The sequence below is a fragment of the Rhinatrema bivittatum genome, chromosome 5 (assembly GCF_901001135.1).
Source record: "Rhinatrema bivittatum chromosome 5, aRhiBiv1.1, whole genome shotgun sequence".
NCBI classification, from domain to species: domain Eukaryota; kingdom Metazoa; phylum Chordata; class Amphibia; order Gymnophiona; family Rhinatrematidae; genus Rhinatrema; species Rhinatrema bivittatum.
In genome coordinates this window covers 385,572,783-385,592,501 of record NC_042619.1, presented here as the reverse complement: position 1 = coordinate 385,592,501, position 19,719 = coordinate 385,572,783, and the positions used below count along the sequence as shown (strand labels likewise).

General features: G+C 43.9%; 1 protein-coding gene across 1 annotated transcript in view; it reads right to left on the bottom strand.

Moving 5' to 3' along the window:
• LOC115092484 (unconventional myosin-XVI-like) overlaps positions 1 to 19,719 on the bottom strand; it is a 334,559-nt gene that overhangs the window by 145,778 nt on the left and 169,062 nt on the right. The window contains exons 6-7 of the mRNA XM_029603324.1: positions 15,034 to 15,158; positions 6,525 to 6,650 (exon numbers count right to left, since the gene is read on the bottom strand). Coding sequence (XP_029459184.1) covers positions 6,525 to 6,650; positions 15,034 to 15,158 — 251 coding nt within the window. The remainder of the gene's footprint in view (positions 1 to 6,524; positions 6,651 to 15,033; positions 15,159 to 19,719) is intronic.

Sequence of the window (19,719 nt, the reverse complement as noted above, 5' to 3'; positions counted from 1 at the left end):
TGGTATAGGCTACATTTCTAGGCTTTTGTCCTAGGCCTGAACACCTACAAAGGAACCTAGACTCAGTAAAGGCTCTAGCATTGGAGCTATGCCTAGGCCTAGGTTCGGACCTTGGTGATAGGATCAAAAAACTTAGCCTAGAACCCCTAGGCCCTGGCTCATTTTTTCTTTTAGAGTGAAGTCAATAAGGCTTTTCCTCAATGACTTCAATGTAAAACAAACAAAAAAAAAAAGAAATACATTTAATTTTTGTTTTAAAAAAACCATACCTACGAAAATAATTAATGACATGCAACACATTTTTTAATCCTAAACATCTCTAATGTCATCTTTCTCTTTTACATTTCAGATTAGCTCATGTTTATTAGCGTGGGATAATTATCCCTGTTCTACCATATCACATGGGCTAATTAACCACAAATTAGAAATCGAAACATACAAACAACAACTTAAATCTTCTTTGCTCTTGTGTGCACTCCAGTATCATCCCTCCCTTCTTGATCCCTGTAGGTGGGAGAAGAGTGACCAGACAGGGAACAAGAGGAGAGGAGAGGCTGGATTAGGGAGCACAATCAAGCCGATGCAATATGGAAGCACTAAAGCTTTTTCTAATGTGCACACAATCACCTCTCCTGGGTGCCCAATGCAATAAACAAAGGAGCTGCCACACTAAAAAGGATGCGCTACCAGAGTTGCTTACCTGTAATAGGTGTTCTCCGAGAACAGCAGGATGTTAGTCCTTACACGTGTGACATCAGATTGAACCCTGATGGGGAAAACCTATGTCAAAGTTTCTAGAGCTTTGACCAGGCACATGGAGCATGCCCAGCATGCCCTTTACCACATGTCCACACGGGGTCCTACTCCAGTCTTGTAACAGAATTATGATTAAAATAAAAAATAGAAATCCAACTCTGCAGGGTGGCAGGTGGGTTTTGTGAGGACTAACATCCTGCTTTCCTCGGAGAATACCTGTTACAGGTAAGCAACTCTGCTTTCTCCGAGGACAGACAGGATGGTAGTCCTCACACATTTATTTATTTATTTATTTATTTATTTTTAATTTTTATATACCGACATTCTTACATCTGATGTAAATCATACCGGTTTACATTAAACAGAATAGCAGGAAATAAATTTCCATAGTCTAATACAATGAACATTTCTAATTAAAATTGTTAACAAGCGAAAAGAAAAGGTAAAAAATTGGAATAAAGGTTGAATTACAGAAAAAATATAAAAGATGGGTGAATCCCTAGCTACAGGCTGCTCCCCAACACAAAAGGGGACCAGACACCCAACCAGGTGCTAATGGGCACAACAACCACCAGTGTTGTTGGTAACAGAGGAGGGGGGGGGGGGGAGAAAGCCTGAACCCAAACAATGGGCCCTAGGCAAAAGAGTTGGGTTCTATATATCAAACAAGTTCCGAAGGACAGACTTGGGAAACCTACTGTCACGTCGGCCATCCCTACCCAGACACTTATGAGATGTGAATGAGTGGAGGGAACTCCACGTCGCAGCCTTGCAGATCTCCTTCACTGGAACTGCTTGCAAGTGGGCCACAGACGCTGCCATGAATGAGCCTTTACATGATCCCCAAGATGCAGTCCAGCCTGGGCATAACAGAAGGAGATTCAATCTCTTTGCCAACTGGATAGTGTCTGTTTGGCAATAGCAGCGCCCATCCTATTCTTGTCAAAACAAATAAAAAGTTGGGTGGACTGTTTATGGGCTTCTCCCCAGTCCAGATAGAAGGCTAAGGCTCACTTGCAGTCCAAACTGTGCAGTGCTTTGTTTGCTTTGGTGAGAATTGGGCCTGGGAAAAAATACCGATTGACTGGTTAAGAGGGAAATCCTTCACTACCTTAGGTAGGAACTTAGGATGCATACGCAATGTCATGGCAAAACTTAGCATAAGTTGGATAAGTCACTAAGCCCTGGAGCTCACTGAATCTGCGTGCTGAAGTGAGCATCAAAAATATGACCTTTAAGGTCAGGCACTTCAGGTCACAGGTGCACAGCGGCTCAAAATGAGCTTTCATCAGCTGAGCTAACAGTACACTGAGGTCACAAGGCACAGCAAGAAGCCTTGGGGAGGCTTCAACTGACACAGGCCCCACATGAGAAACATACAACTATAGGATGTCCAGAGATTGGCGTACCATCTACACCCTGGTGGTATGCGCCAATTGCACTAAGATGATCTTTAAGCCAACCTCCGATAGGTGTAGGAGGTAGTCAAACAGTATGTGTTGGGCAGGAGAATGGATCTAGAGCCATGCCAATCTGTAGTCACCAATTCCCACTGCAGAGACTCTCGATGCCTTCTCAAAAACATATTAGGTTGCACGGACCTCATGTTTTCTGCACGCCATGCCTTTATGCACCAGTGACATGAGGGTGTCCTGCTGCTGATGAGTCAGCTACTCAGCCACCTTCTTCACCTGGTTCCAGATGTCCCATGAGTACTGGCTCATATAGAGCTGATTGGCAGCAATGAAGGGCAATGAGTATGGCACCTTGAAACACCTTCCTCCCAGGATCATCCATTGCTCTATGGTCTTTCTATGGGGGGCATCAAGGAATGAGTCCGAGAGCACTTGGCCACCAACTGGTGGGACAGCTGATGCTCATAGAATCGGGCAGCCTTCTGGATGAGGTAGACCTTGTCTGCCTTCTTAACGTGGTAGACTTTAAGGGGATGTTTTCATATCCTCAGCAGCAACTTCTTAAGGATCTCATGTACCACCACGATCTCCTTAGGAGGCTCCACAAACTGGAGGATCTCAAGAATTTTGAGCCTGGCATACTCCATCAATAATTGAAATGAGATGGCTTCCATCATTACTCTCACAAAACCTGCGAAGGTTAAGTCTTCAGGTAGATAATTTCTTCCCTCCTCTGGAGGAGAAGGTTCTGAAGGAAGACCCTTAGAGCCTTCAGAGGACGACTTCGGAGCATCATCCACCCAGGGGTTATAGGGTTCCTCATCCTCACTAAGCCACAGAGGATGGGTCCCTAGGTGCTTGGCCTTTGTGCAGAGGTGCAGGCACCTTTAGAACTGGACATAGGGTGTTACGCTTCAGTGTCTCCCCCAGCTTTGGTGGAGCTTCCTCAAAGAAACCAGCGATGGCCACTGTATTGGTAGGGCAGGCCTCAATGCCCTGCTGGACACCAATGCTGTCCCGGGAACTGATGCCAACTGGGCCGGTAACTCATTGATGAGCACATTGAATTTCTCCACAAGTGGTATGAGTATGGGGAGCACCAGGTACGGTGCCATCAGTGCCATTGGACAAAAGTCCTGCAGCACCCAGTCAACTGCTAACTGGACTTGGTGCTCCAGCTCCTCCTCAAACATTGCTGATGCCAACACTGACTGGGAGGAAGGAGGGGAGGCCAGATCCTCTTCACACCCTCTAGGTGGATTGGTGATTGTCATCAGGACTGGTGGAGACCATTGTGGACCCCAATGGAGGATTGGCACTCCTCGCTTTGGGGTCACTTTGGAGGCATTGCGGCAAAGCTGGTGCACCCCCATGCCCAGTATCTTGCATCAACATGGACCTGTGCCAATGCATCTTCAGCTTCCCACAATGCTCGGCCTGGCTGTCATCCTCAGCCTGATCAATAGTGGTCGTTTTCTGGCACCCTAACCTCTGATGGCAACGACAGAATTGATGGTCCCACCGATATCGATGGCTCGGTGTCCATTGCTGCAGCTCTTTGGCCAATGCTGCTGATGGTGATGCTGATGGCTCGGACTTATTCGACCCAAAGAGCTGTTCCATCATGTAGAGTCAAAGCTGACATCCCTTCGGGGTCATCTGGGTACATAAGTGTTAACCCCGGATATCATGCAATGCCTCCAGGCAAAGGACACATCTCATGTGGATCCATGATGGGCATGGTCCTTGGGCACTGGGGACATCCCCAAAAACCGTGCCATGCTGGATGAAAGAAAAGGGTCACCATCCAAAAATGATGGTGGCGGTCACCAATGCACCACCACCATGGGGAGTCATGAAAGGAAACTTAGATGAATCACCAAAAGCCCTGACTAGGAGCACTTCAGGAATGTCAATGAGAGGGACACTGCATCAGAATAAAACAGAAAAACCATGAAGAACATGAGCAAGTTTTCCACAAGGCCAAAAACAGCAAAAAGTGAGCTCACTCACACCGCGAGGCCTACAGCTCCATGGAAAGAGAGAGACTGGAGAGGGACATCACATGGACACATGGTAAAGGGCATGCTAGATATGTTTAGTGTGCCTAGTCAAAGTTCTAGAAACTTTTATGCCTTCTCCAGGCAGGCATAAAATTTTACAAGTTAAAAAGTGCGCATAATAGTTTTTGCAATGTGGGGTAATAGCTAATAGTCTCATCTACATGGTATTTACATGTAATGAGCGTTATTATCTACTCCTTTGTTTGGACGTGCGTTTTGGATGCGCTGATTCCCTTATTGCATCGGGGGAGGAGGGGTTATGGGTGCACGTCCAACCACTCGTTAAGCTGGGCGCTAGCACCCTTTATTGCATTGGCTCCAGGCTCACCCCTTTCCCTCCTGTTCCCTGCAAACATCTTGGGAGAAGCTGGAAAAAGAAAGAGAAGGCCTCTCTCCCTTACTTGAGATTCTGGGCAGCGACCAATAGAGTCATCATCAGGGCATGTGCTTGTGAAATGGGATCCCAGCTATTTTCCTAGGTTAAAGCAGCATTGCTGCTGATGTCCCCTTGGGCATTGCACCGAAGGCAACTGCCCTTACTTAACACTCCTTTCCCACCTACCCTTGCCCCTAAATCCTGGCATTGAATTCACTGACATGGAAGCTGGAGAAGAATGCCAAGTCCGAAAAACAAAACAAAACAAGTTAAGGTCCATGTTAATATCAGCCTGTAAAACACAAATATATGACTTTTCTACTTAGCCCTTCCCAATAATAAATTGGTCTTTTAGCTTATTTTAAATACAAATGGAAAACATCCCACAGAGATATTTTTCTCTAATGTATCTTTTAACATTGGTCAACTTGATTAATAGATAAGAGACTAAATGGAATGAAATCACTATAAAATATCAGGCTGTCAGAAAGAAAATGCTCTTAATAGCATGGAGAGAAAAAAATGTTGGTCAGGCTGGGAGAGATGAAATGCAATTATAATAATGGCTTGCACTGCAAAAATATGCGATATGGATTAACTTTGGAGGCTTTCATGCCACTTACGTTGGGAAAGGCTGCAGCCAAGGTTACTGTACTTACAGTAGGTCACATCAATACTAGGATATTATCCCCATTAATTTGAAGCATGCACTTGGCTAGAAATAAAGCAGCCAGCTCTTTTCCTCTATGACTTCCTAGGCTTTATTTGAAGGATACAAAGTAGCTGTGTAAAACATTCTAAAATTTATTACCTTCCTCTTTCATTTCTACCGTTGAAAAGCTATGTTTAAAGCAAACATTTCGTCCTTTATGATGTAAAACAGTGCAATGGATCATATTTTTTTCCTCAAATAATAGTAACATAATAGAAAGCAAGTATCTTTTGGGTCAGCAAATGTTGGATTCAGGTCAGGTGCATCTCTTGCTGCATTGTATTTCATAGGCTGGTATCCCTAGTCAGATTATAACACAGTCATGGACATAGCTCCTACTTTCAATCAGGAACTGCTTCGCAGTTTATACATTGGGGCAGAGTAAGCCAGGCTAATTTTCTTTATATTACATTTATATTTCAATTTTCCCCTAAAAGGCAGAAGGTGAAAATTACATTTCTTTATGTGGAACTGAGTCATATAATGGACATCTTAAATAACTTCTACTTGACGCAAAAAACACAAGTTTAGAATGTTTTGGTCTATTTTCAAGACGACAATGAATGGGGAGAAAAAGTAAGTGAACAATTTTTCTTTGTCATCTTTACCTGGATTTTTAGTGGAACCTAAACAGCTAGGTTAGAAGTTGAAAATTCCTCTAAATCTTGCGCTATTTGCCAAGTTAGATTTAGGCCAGATCTTTTTCCACTCAGTTAACCAGGTAACCTAATGGGCTAGTGCTTAAAATCAGTGCAGACCAGCTAAATTCCATTCCCCAACCTCACCGTGTCTTTTGTCTCACCCCTTTTTAACCTTATGAGCCTTGCACATTATCTAGGTAAATTTAGTTAGTACAGTTATCGGGCTAAGCCTTTTGAAAAATGTACCCTATTGTAAAAATGTTTGCCATATTGCTTTCATGGACTTTAGGCATGTTCATTGAATATTCAATCATCTCTTACTTTTCAATTACTTCCAAATTTTTATCCAAGCAATTCAACAAATTAAGGCCAAAAATACAAGTCTGCTGGGCATGCATCTGAATTTTTCAGCTCTGTAATATAAGTGAATTCCCATACAAAATATGGTTCAACATTCACATTTAGGTTCTTACAAATCTATATTTAAAAAAAAATAAAATCCTTAATGAAGACTCTTAACATTCAAACTGAAAAGAAATTGAAAAATAAAATAATGGTTACCTGCCCATATTTTGCAGCTAAATGAAGAGGTGTCCAGTATTGATTATCAGCAACATCTGGATCAGTAGAATGATCAAGCAGCAGGCAAGCCACATCCTTGTAGCCATTTGCACATGCCATATGTAGCTGTGAACATTAAACAGACAAATTATTATATATATTAAAGACTGAATATGATAAGCATTCTAAAAAACAAAAAAGGAATGCTATTTGTCCTCTGTAAACAAATAGTTCTGCATAAATAAACATTATGTAGGAAATAAAATATTCTTTAAGGGGTAGATTTGTAAACATATGCGCACACATTTATGTGCGCACACTACCCAGTGCGCGCACATGAACGCGCCGATTTTATAACATATGCTGGCTGGCATAGCAGCAAGACAAAGAAATATCTTTTTCAATGGAAAATCCTATCAAAGTAGCTAGCAATTGAATACAGATTTGAGACACAGACTAGCTCTGAGTAAAGCTCCGAGTAAAGCCTGACCACCCCCACAAAGAAAGAGCATGGCACATCAGGAACAGCGTCACAGAGCACTGAGAGCTGCGATTGGCTGAATTAGAAAAATGATTAGCTCTGATTGGTTGCATTCTCATCTCCTTGCCAACATGTCTGACTCACTCTATGACAGGGCTGTGAGGTCCCTTATGACTCACAGGAAAGGGTTGCTTTTTGATATGGTTACTCCCACATGGCCTTCTCCTATTTCAAAAGGCCACTAAGAAATCACTGCAAACCAAAAGAATGAAACTAATATGAAATGTTTTATTCGTGGGGGGATCGCGATGCATTTTGTGAACCCACGAATACAATGAATGTGCGGATTGCACATTCGTTGAAAATGAATGCACATCCCTAATGACTATAATGCTCTTGATCTTTTTAACAAAAACATTTTTCCTTTTTGCTGCATTTCCCTGACAACAACAGGAAAAACTGCAACCTTTTGTCCCATAAAGGACATGATCTTGAAACAAAAAAAAGACACAATACAGGGACAGTAACTTTAAAATGAGAGTGCGTGCACTCACATAAGCGCGTATGTGGATGCAACTCACATACCTTGGAATCTGAAATTGTCCACGCAAATGTACACATACGATTTGAAATAAATGTAGTCTTACCAAGCTCACTAACAAGTGATGTCACATTCCCCCGATTGGGAACTAGAATGAACTAGAAGGAATCTTTAAGTACTCAAGAAAAAATTTCTGTAGCATCTCAAAAGGAGTGCACTTCAGAAAATTGAAAAACCTAAAATGTAACATTCTTTTAAAATTTCCAAATGTTTCCATTTTTGATGCCATATCTGATTATCTTTCATAATTTTCACATTAGATTTATGCAGAGTTGAGCATCTAATACCCCAATCCATAATCTTCTCTTCATAATTTTAAGAATGCTCAGTAACAGATGCAGAAATTACTCCTAGAGTACCCATTGTAGAATCAAACCTTGAAGAACGAATTTTTTCTATATTAGATATAGCTGTCCAAAAGGTGTCCACGGTAATCACTTCAGGCTTTGAAAGCAAAGGATGACAAATTGTGTCTGGCCCCTGTGGTAGGAAAAAAGTGCCAAGCCTTCTTACGGAATTCTCCACATCATGGATAGAAATGGATTAGGTACCTTGGGTCCCCCCATATGAAATCCCAGGTGTGATTTAGGTTACTAAATTGTCCTGAAAAAGAAAAGGACTTCCAGGACATAATGAGATCAAAGTCTCAGAGAGGAGCCCAAATCTCCAGACTCTTCAGGTCCTACACCCAACCTCTGAAAATTAAAGGCTTCTAGAATCTGCTGGGAAGATGTGGGGATTATGACTGACTCACATGGGGAAGCTTTGACATAAGCTTCTGCTTCTTACCCATTATACAATGGAGACCACCATCATTGTATATTCAATTGTAGAAGTGCATTCAGTGACCTAATATCAGATTGTTTTTCAATACTATGCTGCCTTTTACTTATTACAACTCTGCAATGAGAAATGTTTCAGTATTGGAAGTTGGCATTATAAACTGAATGCAACAGAGATTATTCATTCTTTTTGGGTCATTATTTAACTCAACTGCTCTGATAAACTGCATATGGGCTTCATGCAGCCTGTGATTCCAATGATATCTCTATCTCTAGAGTATGTTTGTTTGTTACTGAATAAGAAGTTATTGTCAAGCATTTTAGCTAAGACTAGACAAATTAAAGCCAGAGAAAAATCAAATAGACAAAGCATAGAATGCATTAGTATTTAAACATTACCTATTAAAATTATTATTTTCAAGAACTTCAAGTAAATGTCTTCTTTCAACGGTTATAGTAGGCATAGAATGCCTACTATAAACTGTAGCGCCCATGCCCTATATTCTGGTATCCATGCCGACCTGTCTGACCCTTTCCTGTGAGTAACAGTGACTCACAGGAAAGGGTCAGACAGGTCGGCATGGATACCGGAATGCAGCATATCCGTGCTGACATTTTGTGAAATGCACTGAATGCAGCCAATCGCGCTGTCATTCAGTGCTCTCTGTCAATTTTACTGATGAGCCAGCACTATATAAAGATTAGCATGAGGAGAGCCACACATTTTCTTTCCAGCGATGCTGTGGGGAGGTGGGCTTGGTGTAAGAGGAGGCTGCACTGAGAGATAGCTTTTTCTTTCCCTTTACTAATTAGTAGGGATGTGAATCGTTTTCCATATCGTCTTAACGATAGAAATCGTGTGGCAGGGCAAGAAAATCGTCTTAGGCACGATTTTTTAGTTAAAAAATCGTTAAAAATCGTTTTTTCCGATTAGTGCGCACTAACTCGAGTTAGTGCGCACTAACTGGGAGTTAGTGCGCACTAACTGAAAATGATACAATTTGACACTTTTCAGGTCAGTTAAGGTCAGTTTAGGAATGAATATGTATTCCTATTGGCTGCCCTCTTATTTATTCATGTTACCAAGTTTCCTACTGACAGTATATGGGGGATGGGAAATGGAAACAGTTGGTAGCTTGACAAAACAAGTAATGTGATCAGTCAATGTGACTAGAACTTGTGCCCTAACCCTGATACCAGGGGTATTGTGATCTTCCTGCACACAGTGCCCTATCCCTAATACCAGGGGTGTTGTGATCTTCCTGCACACAGTGCCCTATTCCTGATACCGGGGGTGTTGTGATCTTCTTGCACACATCCCGATATCAGGGATAGGGCACTGCATGCAGGAAGATCACAACACTCCTGGTATTAGTAGGGATAGGGCACTGCATGCAGGAAGATCACAACACTCCTGGTATTAATAGGGATAGGGCACTGCATGCAGGAAGATCACAACACCCCTGGTATCAGGGATAGGGCACTGTGTGCAGGAAGATCACAATACCCCGGAGGAGTGAGGGTCAGGCAGCTCCCCCCTGTCTGTGAAGCCAGCCTCTCACTAGTAATGCAGGGAGGGAGCTGTCTCAGACTTCACCATCCTCCCCCCCCCCTTACCCACACACCATTCACTAGCTGGGACATGGGGGAAGTCAGGAGTGAGGGTCAGGCAGCTCCCCCCTGTCTGTGAAGCCAGCCTCTCACTAGTAATGCAGGGAGGGAGCTGTCTCAGACTTCACCATCCACCCCCCCCCCCCCCTCACCCACACACCATTCACTAGCTGGGACATGGGGGAAGTCAGGAGTGAGGGACAGGCAGCTCCCCCCTGTCTGTGAAACCAGCCTCTCACTAGTAATGCAGGGAGGGAGCTGTCTCAGACTTCACCATCCACCCCCCCCCCCTCACCCACACACCATTCACTAGCTGGGACATGGGGGAAGTCAGGAGTGAGGGTCAGGCAGCTCCCCCCTGTCTGTGAAGCCAGCCTCTCACTAGTAATGCAGGGAGGGAGCTGTCTCAGACTTCACCATCCACCCCCCCCCCCCTCACCCACACACCATTCACTAGCTGGGACATGGGGGAAGTCAGGAGTGAGGGTCAGGCAGCTCCCCCCTGTCTGTGAAGCCAGCCTCTCACTAGTAATGCAGGGAGGGAGCTGTCTCAGACTTCACCATCCTCCCCCCCCCCCCCCCTCACCCACACACCATTCACTAGCTGGGACATGGGGGAAGTCAGGAGTGAGGGTCAGGCAGCTCCCCCCTGTCTGTGAAGCCAGCCTCTCACTAGTAATGCAGGGAGGGAGCTGTCTCAGACTTCACCATCCTCCCCCCCCCCCCCCCCTCACCCACACACCATTCACTAGCTGGGACATGGGGGAAGTCAGGAGTGAGGGTCAGGCAGCTCCCCCCTGTCTGTGAAGCCAGCCTCTCACTAGTAATGCAGGGAGGGAGCTGTCTCAGACTTCACCATCCTCCCCCCCCCCCCTCACCCACACACCATTCACTAGCTGGGACATGGGGGAAGTCAGGAGTGAGGGTCAGGCAGCTCCCCCCTGTCTGTGAAGCCAGCCTCTCACTAGTAATGCAGGGAGGGAGCTGTCTCAGACTGGTATCAGGGTTAGGGCACTGTGTGCAGGAAGATCACAACACTCCTGGTATTAATAGGGATAGGGCACTGTAAGAGATGACTGTAGTAGATTGAATAAAGATCTGATGTTTCTGCTCTCCTCACACCACACAAAAACAACACACAAGCAGAGAAGCCCTTCTTACAAAGCTGAGCTAGTGAGTTAAGTAGGAGGAAAAGTAAACATACTGGTGCCAGTGTGGCTACTTAAAAAATACACTTACCAACAATCAATTACATATATTTGAACTGTGTACAGTTCCAGCCAGGACCACCTTTCTAAAATGCACAGTGATTGGCAAATTCAACATGCACTAGCATTTCAGGTGCCTGCTAACAAAAATAATAAACAAACAAGTTCTAGTCACGTGAGTGCTGATCATTACATTACTTTTTTTGTCAAGCTTCCAACTGTTTCCATTTCACATCCCCCCAACCATATTGGTAACATCAATAGATAAGAGCACAGCCAGCCAATAGGAATACATACATACATATTCATTCCTAAGTGACCTTTACTGACCTGGGAAGTGTGAACACTTTGTTTCATTTTCTGTTGGTGTTCGTTAGTTTCCAGTTCCATTTCCCATCCCCCCCAACCATCACCTCAGTGGTAACCTTGGTAACATCAATAGATAAGAGGGCAGCCAGCCAATAGGAACACATATTCATTCCTAACTGACCTTCAGTGACCTGGAAAGTGTTTATTTGTATCATTTTCAGTTAGTGCGCACTAAATCGAGTTAGTGCGCACTAACGGGGAGTTAGTGCGCACTAACTCGAGTTAGTGCGCACTAACACGATTTAACGATTTTTAACGATAAATCGTTAGAATTTCTATTGTATCGTGTTCTATAACGATTTAAGACGATATAAACATTATCGGACGATAATTTTAATCGTTGAAAAACGATTCACATCCCTACTAATTAGCCTAATTATTCTTTATTTTGCTGCAGTGACAGTGCCAGCTAGTCCTGTTTCTTTCAAGCTATTTAGGTGATCTGACTGAGATGCTGTGCCAGGGAGAGAAGCAGCTAGCACTCACCATTAGGGTGTTGTGGCTGGCTGGGAGAGATATTATTTTCATCCATTTTTCTGGAGTGACAAAAATTCCAGCTTTTTTAAACAGTTTTTTTTTAATTCAAGTCACTTAGTCTCTCTGGGGTGGATTTTCAGAGCCCTGCTCACGTAAATCCGCCCAAAACCGGGCGGATTTACGCGAGCAGGGCCCTGCGCGCCGGTAAGCCTATTTTACATAGGCCTACCGGCGCGCGCAGAGCCCCGGGACTCGCGTACGTCCCGGGGTTTTCGGAGGGGGCGTGTCGGGGGGCGTGTCGGGGGGCGGGCCCGAACCGCGCGGCGTTTTCGGGGCGTGTCGGGAGCGTTCCGGGGGCGTGACTACGGCCCGGGGCGGTCCGGGGGCGTGGCCGCGCCCTCCGAACCCACCCCCAGGTTGCGGCCCGGCGCGCAGGAGGCCCGCTCGCGCGCAGGGATTTACGCCTCCCTCCGGGAGGCGTAAATCCCCCGACAAAGGTAAGGGGGGGTTTTAGATAGGGCCGGATGGGTGGGTTAGGTAGGGGAAGGAAGGGGAAGGTGAGGGGAGGGCAAAGGAAAGTTCCCTCCGAGGCCGCTCCGATTTCGGAGCGGCCTTGGAGGGAACGGGGGTAGGCTGCGCGGCTCGGCGTGCGCCGGCTATACAAAATCCATAGCCTTGCGCGCGCCGATCCAGGTTTTTAGCAGATATGCGTATCTACTAAAATCCAGCGTACTTTTGTTTGCGCCTGGAGCGCAAACAAAAGTAGGCTATTCGCGCGCCTTTTAAAATCCGCCCCTCTGTGCACTGGGCTTCAGTGGGTAGTGGTTAGTTTGCCTGAACCTTATTATTGGGACGGTCTGTGCAGTCAAGTACCCAGGGAGTCTGCATCTTTTGTGCTTACCAGAAGCATCTGTGTGCACAGCACACCACACACATTAGTGCACAGCCAGGCACAGTTACAGTGGGCAGTGGTATGCACTACTCAGTGACATTAAATCCATAATGTCAGGGAAAGCTAGATGTAGTTGAGTGATTGGGACTGGCAGAGGAAGCACTTAAAAAGACACTAGGATAACACAACCAGTAGAGTTAAAAAGGCACCTGTCGCAATCTAAATTTGTAGGGGCTGGCAGTTCCATCCGGAAAAAAATGAAATCTGACCATGATGCATCGCCATCGCCACCACATGCTCCTGGCCCTGTAGTTTTGGAGGTGAGGGAAGGGGAGGCAGAGTCATGCCAGACAAAATGTTGACACCCAAAAGCAGCAGGGGGACAGAAGTCTCGACTAACAGCATTGCCAAGGTAGCGTAGTTACTGTTTGCTTCTGATTCAGATGAAGAATCTTCTTGTGTGGGATTCTCATCAGAAACGGAAGTAGTAATAGGTGAAGAATCTTCAGTAGGATCAGTTAGTCCTGTCTTAGCCTCCACTTCAGTGCAGCAGGGGAGAGATGAAAGCAATGAGGAGGAAGAAGAGCAGTCAGCACAGGCACTGAGGGTGACTGAGGCCCCTGGCATTGCTTCTCAGGGTACACCCGCTACCTCAGCTCCAGTGGCAGCTTCTACCCCAAAGGCTTTAGAGAGGGGAGGATCATGAAAGACATCTGCGATCTGGAGCCACTTTAAAATGACGGAAGACCCGCATTTTGCTCGGTGTAATTACTGTGCCAGGGATATTAGCAGAGGCAAGCAAATGGGACATCTATCTAATTTTGGCATGAACCATCATATGAAGAGGCAACACTCAACAAGATTACTGCCATCTGGGGATGGTGGCAGTACCAGTCGGGGGACTCCATCCAAGCAGTGTGCAGTGGTTCAAAAGCAGCATAGTCATCCCACACCCTCATCCCCTTCTAGCAGTCAGGTGGCAGGCCAGCAACCCCCTGACATGTGGCAGAAGCAACAACCCACCATGGAGGAAATGGGGTGGAGTGCAGTAACGCTATCCCGGGGTAGGAGGCAGGCAGCCTCAAAAGTTGTAACCAGGGCCATTGGGGAAATGATTGCCCTTGATGACCAGCCCTTGCAGTTAGTGGAGAATGTGGGTTTCAAGCATTTTCTGAAGGTTGTACTTCCAAATTACAAAGTCCCCTCCAGGATCATATTTAGTAGAAAGGTCATCCCTTTTCCATTTTATTTACATATATATAACCCTTCCAGATTAGTTCAGAGTGGTTTATAAGTTAAAAACCTAGTATGTAAGACATAAAAATTCATGGAATAACATAGCTATAACAACTAACATTCATAATTTAAGTATCTTTGATTTACATGGTAGAGGCATTGTTTGGTATCGGTGATTCTCATGACAAAAGTGTAATTTGAATGCAAAGATGTTTTTAGCTATTATAGCCTCTTTCACCTCACCTTTTAACTTTGCTGGAAAATGTTTAGCCTTCATTCCACCTTTTCTAATGTGTGGAAATCATCTGGTGTGGGCTTCCAAGATGTCCATGCCTGATGTAAACGCTTAACATTTGCAGCTGCTCCTGCTTTTTCCTAGCCATTTTCCTCATTTTATCAGTCACCCTTCTGAAAGTTAAATGTTGTTGCAGTAGATTTCTTTACTGTATTCCCTCCAGTTCTTAAGATTGGATCATGCTGTGATCACTATTGCCAAGGGGCTCAGACACTTACTTCTCACACCAAATCCTTTCCACTGAGGACTAGAAGTGGAGACAATGGCAGAACCCTCCCTCCACTAATATTTTAGTAAAGACAAGCTTTAGTAATTATTTAGCTCCTTCCTTTTGCCTATTATTTTAAATAATATTCCCTGGAAAAAAAGACCAATTTACTAGGGATATGCACTTGTTTTTTGTATTTACTTTTCATGTATCATTTTTTGATGCACACACAAAAATGCATTTTATACAAATAAACACAATTTTAAAATACCACAAAAAACCACAATAAAAACAAAATGAATGAAATGTTTCCCATGAGACATTTTTTTTCTGTCATTTGTCAACTCACAAGTGTGACACCATCTTCGTTCTTCTGATTTACACTTCCTCCAGCTGCTAGGAGATGTTTGACATCAGACAACATAACTGTCGATCTCTGGGTCTTCATCAGACGCATAGAGTTCACATCTAACTCTGTGTAATAAAAGAAAAAATTCAGTCACCTTATCTTAATGTATTTTTGTAGAGAATCAAATATGTTCTTGGACTATAGAAAAATAGTTGTATCACCATCTGATTTTTTTCAGTTTCATAAGGGGTTATGCATGAAAGTGTATGTTTGTAAATAGCCCGGGTAGATATGCATAGAAAAGTACACACAGAACACAATTTCACACTTACCTTTCTATGCATATTAAATAGGCATTCCCTCACTTGTGAGTCGGCTTTGAGACGGGCAAGTGAGAGAATTTTATAACAAGCGCACATCCAGAACATGACCTGTTCCACCAATTCATCAACAAGTTTGCTTTATCTACAGCTAGGTCCTCGAGACCCCCTGGTTCTTTAGCCTGTACTCCCCCTCCCCCCTTCCCCAGTTAACCAAGACCCTTTGAATACTCCATAAATGCCTGGAAATAGTTTTATTCAGACTTATACTTCATCCATAGCAGAAGTAACTTTGTGCCAAAATGGATCTGGATGCATGCCCAGGTGCATAGCTAGATTTGCACAAATCTCTTGGCCCCGTCCTGGATCGCCTGAGCCCTGCCCACATTCTGCCCCTTTTTTCCCCTGATGTGAGATATTTGCGCATCGGAACCTGGGCATGTATATGGGTGGTTTATAAAATTGGATGGATACGCGCATGTGCTAGATGTGTGCCCATTTTCCTGTTTTGGTGCGTGCCGGATTTTAAAATTCACTTTTTAGTATCTAGGCCCCACATTTTCCTTTTAGCATGACATTTGTTCACCCCTAAATTCACTTCTGCCTTTGTATAGAAATAAAGGTTATAGAGTAAAGACAGAACTTAAAAAGCTTTTAAAATTATTCAAAGCATCTTGACTTTTTATATATAAAAGACAGGAAACAGAGTAGGCTTAAATGGTAAGTTTTCACAGTGGAAAAAGGTAAACAGTGGAGTGCCTCAGGGATCTGTACTTGGAGCAGTACTTTTTAATATATTTATAAGTGATATTGAAAGAGGTACGATGAATGAGTGATTAGATTTATGGATGAAAAAATTATTCAGAGTAGTTAAATCACAAGCGGATTGTGATAAATTGCAGGAGGACCTTGCAAGATTGGAAGATCGAGCTACCAAATGGCAGCTGAAATTTAACGTGGACAAGTGCAATATGTTGCATATAGGGAAAAATAACCCATGCTGTAGTTTTACAAAGTTAGGCTCTATCTTAGGGGTTATCACCCAGGAAAGATCTAGGTGTCAGTGGATAATACATTGAAATTGTTGGCTCAGTGTGCTGCATTCTGCAACAGTTGAAAAAGCAAACAGAATGTTATAAATTATTAAGAAGGGAATGGCAAATAAAACAATTAATGTCATAATGCCTCTATCACTCCATGGTGAGACCACATCTTGAATACTGTGTGCAATATAGTTTCATTGGAGAAAGTGCAGAAAAGTGTGACCAAAGTGATAAGCAGCATGGAATGGCTGCCCTATGAGGAAAGGCTAAGGAAGTTAGGGCTATTCAGTTTGGAGAAAACACAACTGAGGCGGGGATATGATAGAGGTCTACAAAATCATGAAAGGACTTGAACAAGTTAATGTAAATTGGTTACTCTCTCAGATAATAGAAGGACTACGGGACATTCCATGAAGTTAGCAAGTAGCTCATTTAAAACAAATAGAAGAGAATTATTTTTCACTCAGCGCATAGTTAAGCGCTGGAATTTATTGCCAGAAGATGTGGTTACGGCAGTTAGTGTAACTGGGTTTAAAAAAGGTCTGTATAAGTTCCTAGTGGAAAAATCCATAAACTGCTATTAATTAATAAGCAATAGTAGCTTGAGATGTATTTAATGTTTGGGTATTTGCCAGGTACTTGTGACTTGGATTGGCCACTGTTGGAAACAGGATACTGGGCTTGATGGACCCTTGGTCTGACCCAGTATAGCATACCTTAAGTCTCTTTAGGATAATCTATATGTACTTTACTAGATCTACTGTTTTTATACTAGCCAATTAAAAACTTGTCATGATACTTTTCTGGCACAGTCGCTGTACTATAATGCAATTTAATACAAAGAGAAGCAGTTCTTTTCTATATAGTACATTGCAGAGGACTTTGATGGAGAAACTGGTTTATTTGCAGATAACATAAAACTCAATAACAGAGAAGATATACTAAAAGAGTGGAAAACATGAAGTTGTCCTTATAGAAAATGAATAGTCAAGTGTCTATAAACTGCTTCAGTACAAAAAGTATTAATTTATGTCTATAGGGAGCAAAAGCTCATTAGCCATTTATCATTTAAAAGGACAAGAACTAGCAACTGACACACAGGAAAGGGACTTTGAAGTAATCATCTTAAATGATCTGAAGGTTGTCTGTCAGTATGATAAAGCACCAGGGAAAGCGTATAGCATACTTAATTTGTGTACATAAGGAAATCAATTATTGACTTAAAAAAAATCAAGGTAATACTGCAGTTTTATAGGTCACTGGTGAGACTCCATATTGTTTTCTGTGTTCAATTCTAGAGACAAGGACATTGAAAAGATGGAAACAGTTCAGAGGTGGACTACCAAAATGATATAGGGCCTAGGGATGTGAATCGTGTCCTCGATCGTCTTAACGATCGATTTCGGCTGGGAGGGGGAGGGAATCGTATTGTTGCCGTTTGGGGGGGTAAAATATCGTGAAAAATCATGAAAAATCGTGAAAAATCTAAAAATCTAAAAATCGCAAAACCGGCACATTAAAACCCCCTAAAACCCACCCCCGACCCTTTAAATTAAATCCCCCACCCTCCCGAACCCCCCCCAAATGAGTTAAATAACCTGCGGGTCCAGCGGCGGTCCGGAACGGCAGCGGTCCGGAACGGGCTCCTGCTCCTGAATCTTGTTGTCTTCAGCCGGCGCCATTTTCCAAAATGGCGCCGAAAAATGGCGGCGGCCATAGACGAACACGATTGGACGGCAGGAGGTCCTTCCGGACCCCCGCTGGACTTTTGGCAAGTCTCGTGGGGGTCAGGAGGCCCCCCACAAGCTGGCCAAAAGTTCCTGGAGGTCCAGCGGGGGTCAGGGAGCGATTTCCCGCCGCGAATCGTTTTCGTACGGAAAATGGCGCCGGCAGGAGATCGACTGCAGGAGGGTCGTTCAGCGAGGGTTCCGGCGCCTCGCTGAACGACCTCCTGCAGTCGATCTCCTGCCGGCGCCATTTTCCGTACGAAAACGATTCGCGGCGGGAAATCGCTCCCTGACCCCCGCTGGACCTCCAGGAACTTTTGGCCAGCTTGTGGGGGGCCTCCTGACCCCCACGAGACTTGCCAAAAGTCCAGCGGGGGTCCGGAAGGACCTCCTGCCGTCCAATCATGTTCGTCTATGGCCGCCGCCATTTTTCGGCGCCATTTTGGAAAATGGCGCCGGCTGAAGACAACAAGATTCAGGAGCAGGAGCCCGTTCCGGACCGCTGCCGTTCCGGACCGCCGCTGGACCCGCAGGTTATTTAACTCATTTGGGGGGGGTTCGGGAGGGTGGGGGATTTAATTTAAAGGGTCGGGGGTGGGTTTTAGGGGGTTTTAGTGTGCCGGCTCACGATTCTAACGATTTATAACGATAAATCGTTAGAATCTCTATTGTATTGTGTTCCATAACGGTTTAAGACGATATTAAAATTATCGGACGATAATTTTAATCGTCCTAAAACGATTCACATCCCTAATAGGGCCTTCAACGTAAACTTATTTAGAGAAGTAAAAGGAGATAGAGGAATATCATGGATAACAGGTTAAACCTAAAAGCATTCATAAATCAAACTACTAAGGACTGCTTCTATAAAATCCAAGTCTTAAAAAGAATAAGACCACTCTTCCATTTTCATGACTACAGAACTATTCTACAATCAATAATTTTTTCGAAACTAGATTACTGCAACTCTTTGCTATTAGGTCTTCCATCATCTCACACCAAACCCCTTCAGATGGTCCAAAACACGGCTGCTAGAATATTAACTAACACACGGAGAAGAGACCACATATCACCAATCCTCAAAGATCTGCACTGGCTGCCAATTCATTACAGAATCATATATAAGTCCATAACCATTATTTACAAAGCTATACATCAACACTCTCAGCTCACCCTTCAAATTCCTCTCAAAAAATTCACGTCCAAAAGACCAATCAGAGAGTCCTATAGAGAAACCCTACAAGTACCACCCTCCAAATCCATGAGGCACATAACCGCCAGAGACAGGGCTTTCTCCACTGCAGGACCAACATTGTGGAACTCCATCCCACCAGATTTGCGACAGGAACCCTGCCTTCCTACATTTAGGAAAAGACTTAAAACGTGGCTATTCACGAAAGCCTTTCCTGAACTAAACTAAACCTATTCCATTATTACCTATTCGCTCAGACTTTGCCTTAATCATAGTAATTAATATCCCTACCTCATAAGGGCAATTCTTCAACGCTATAAGCACATTGACTGGCATATATGTTATATATATTTAAACCCCTGCTTCTTTTCTCTGATCCAAGTTATATTACTCCCTTGTTTTAT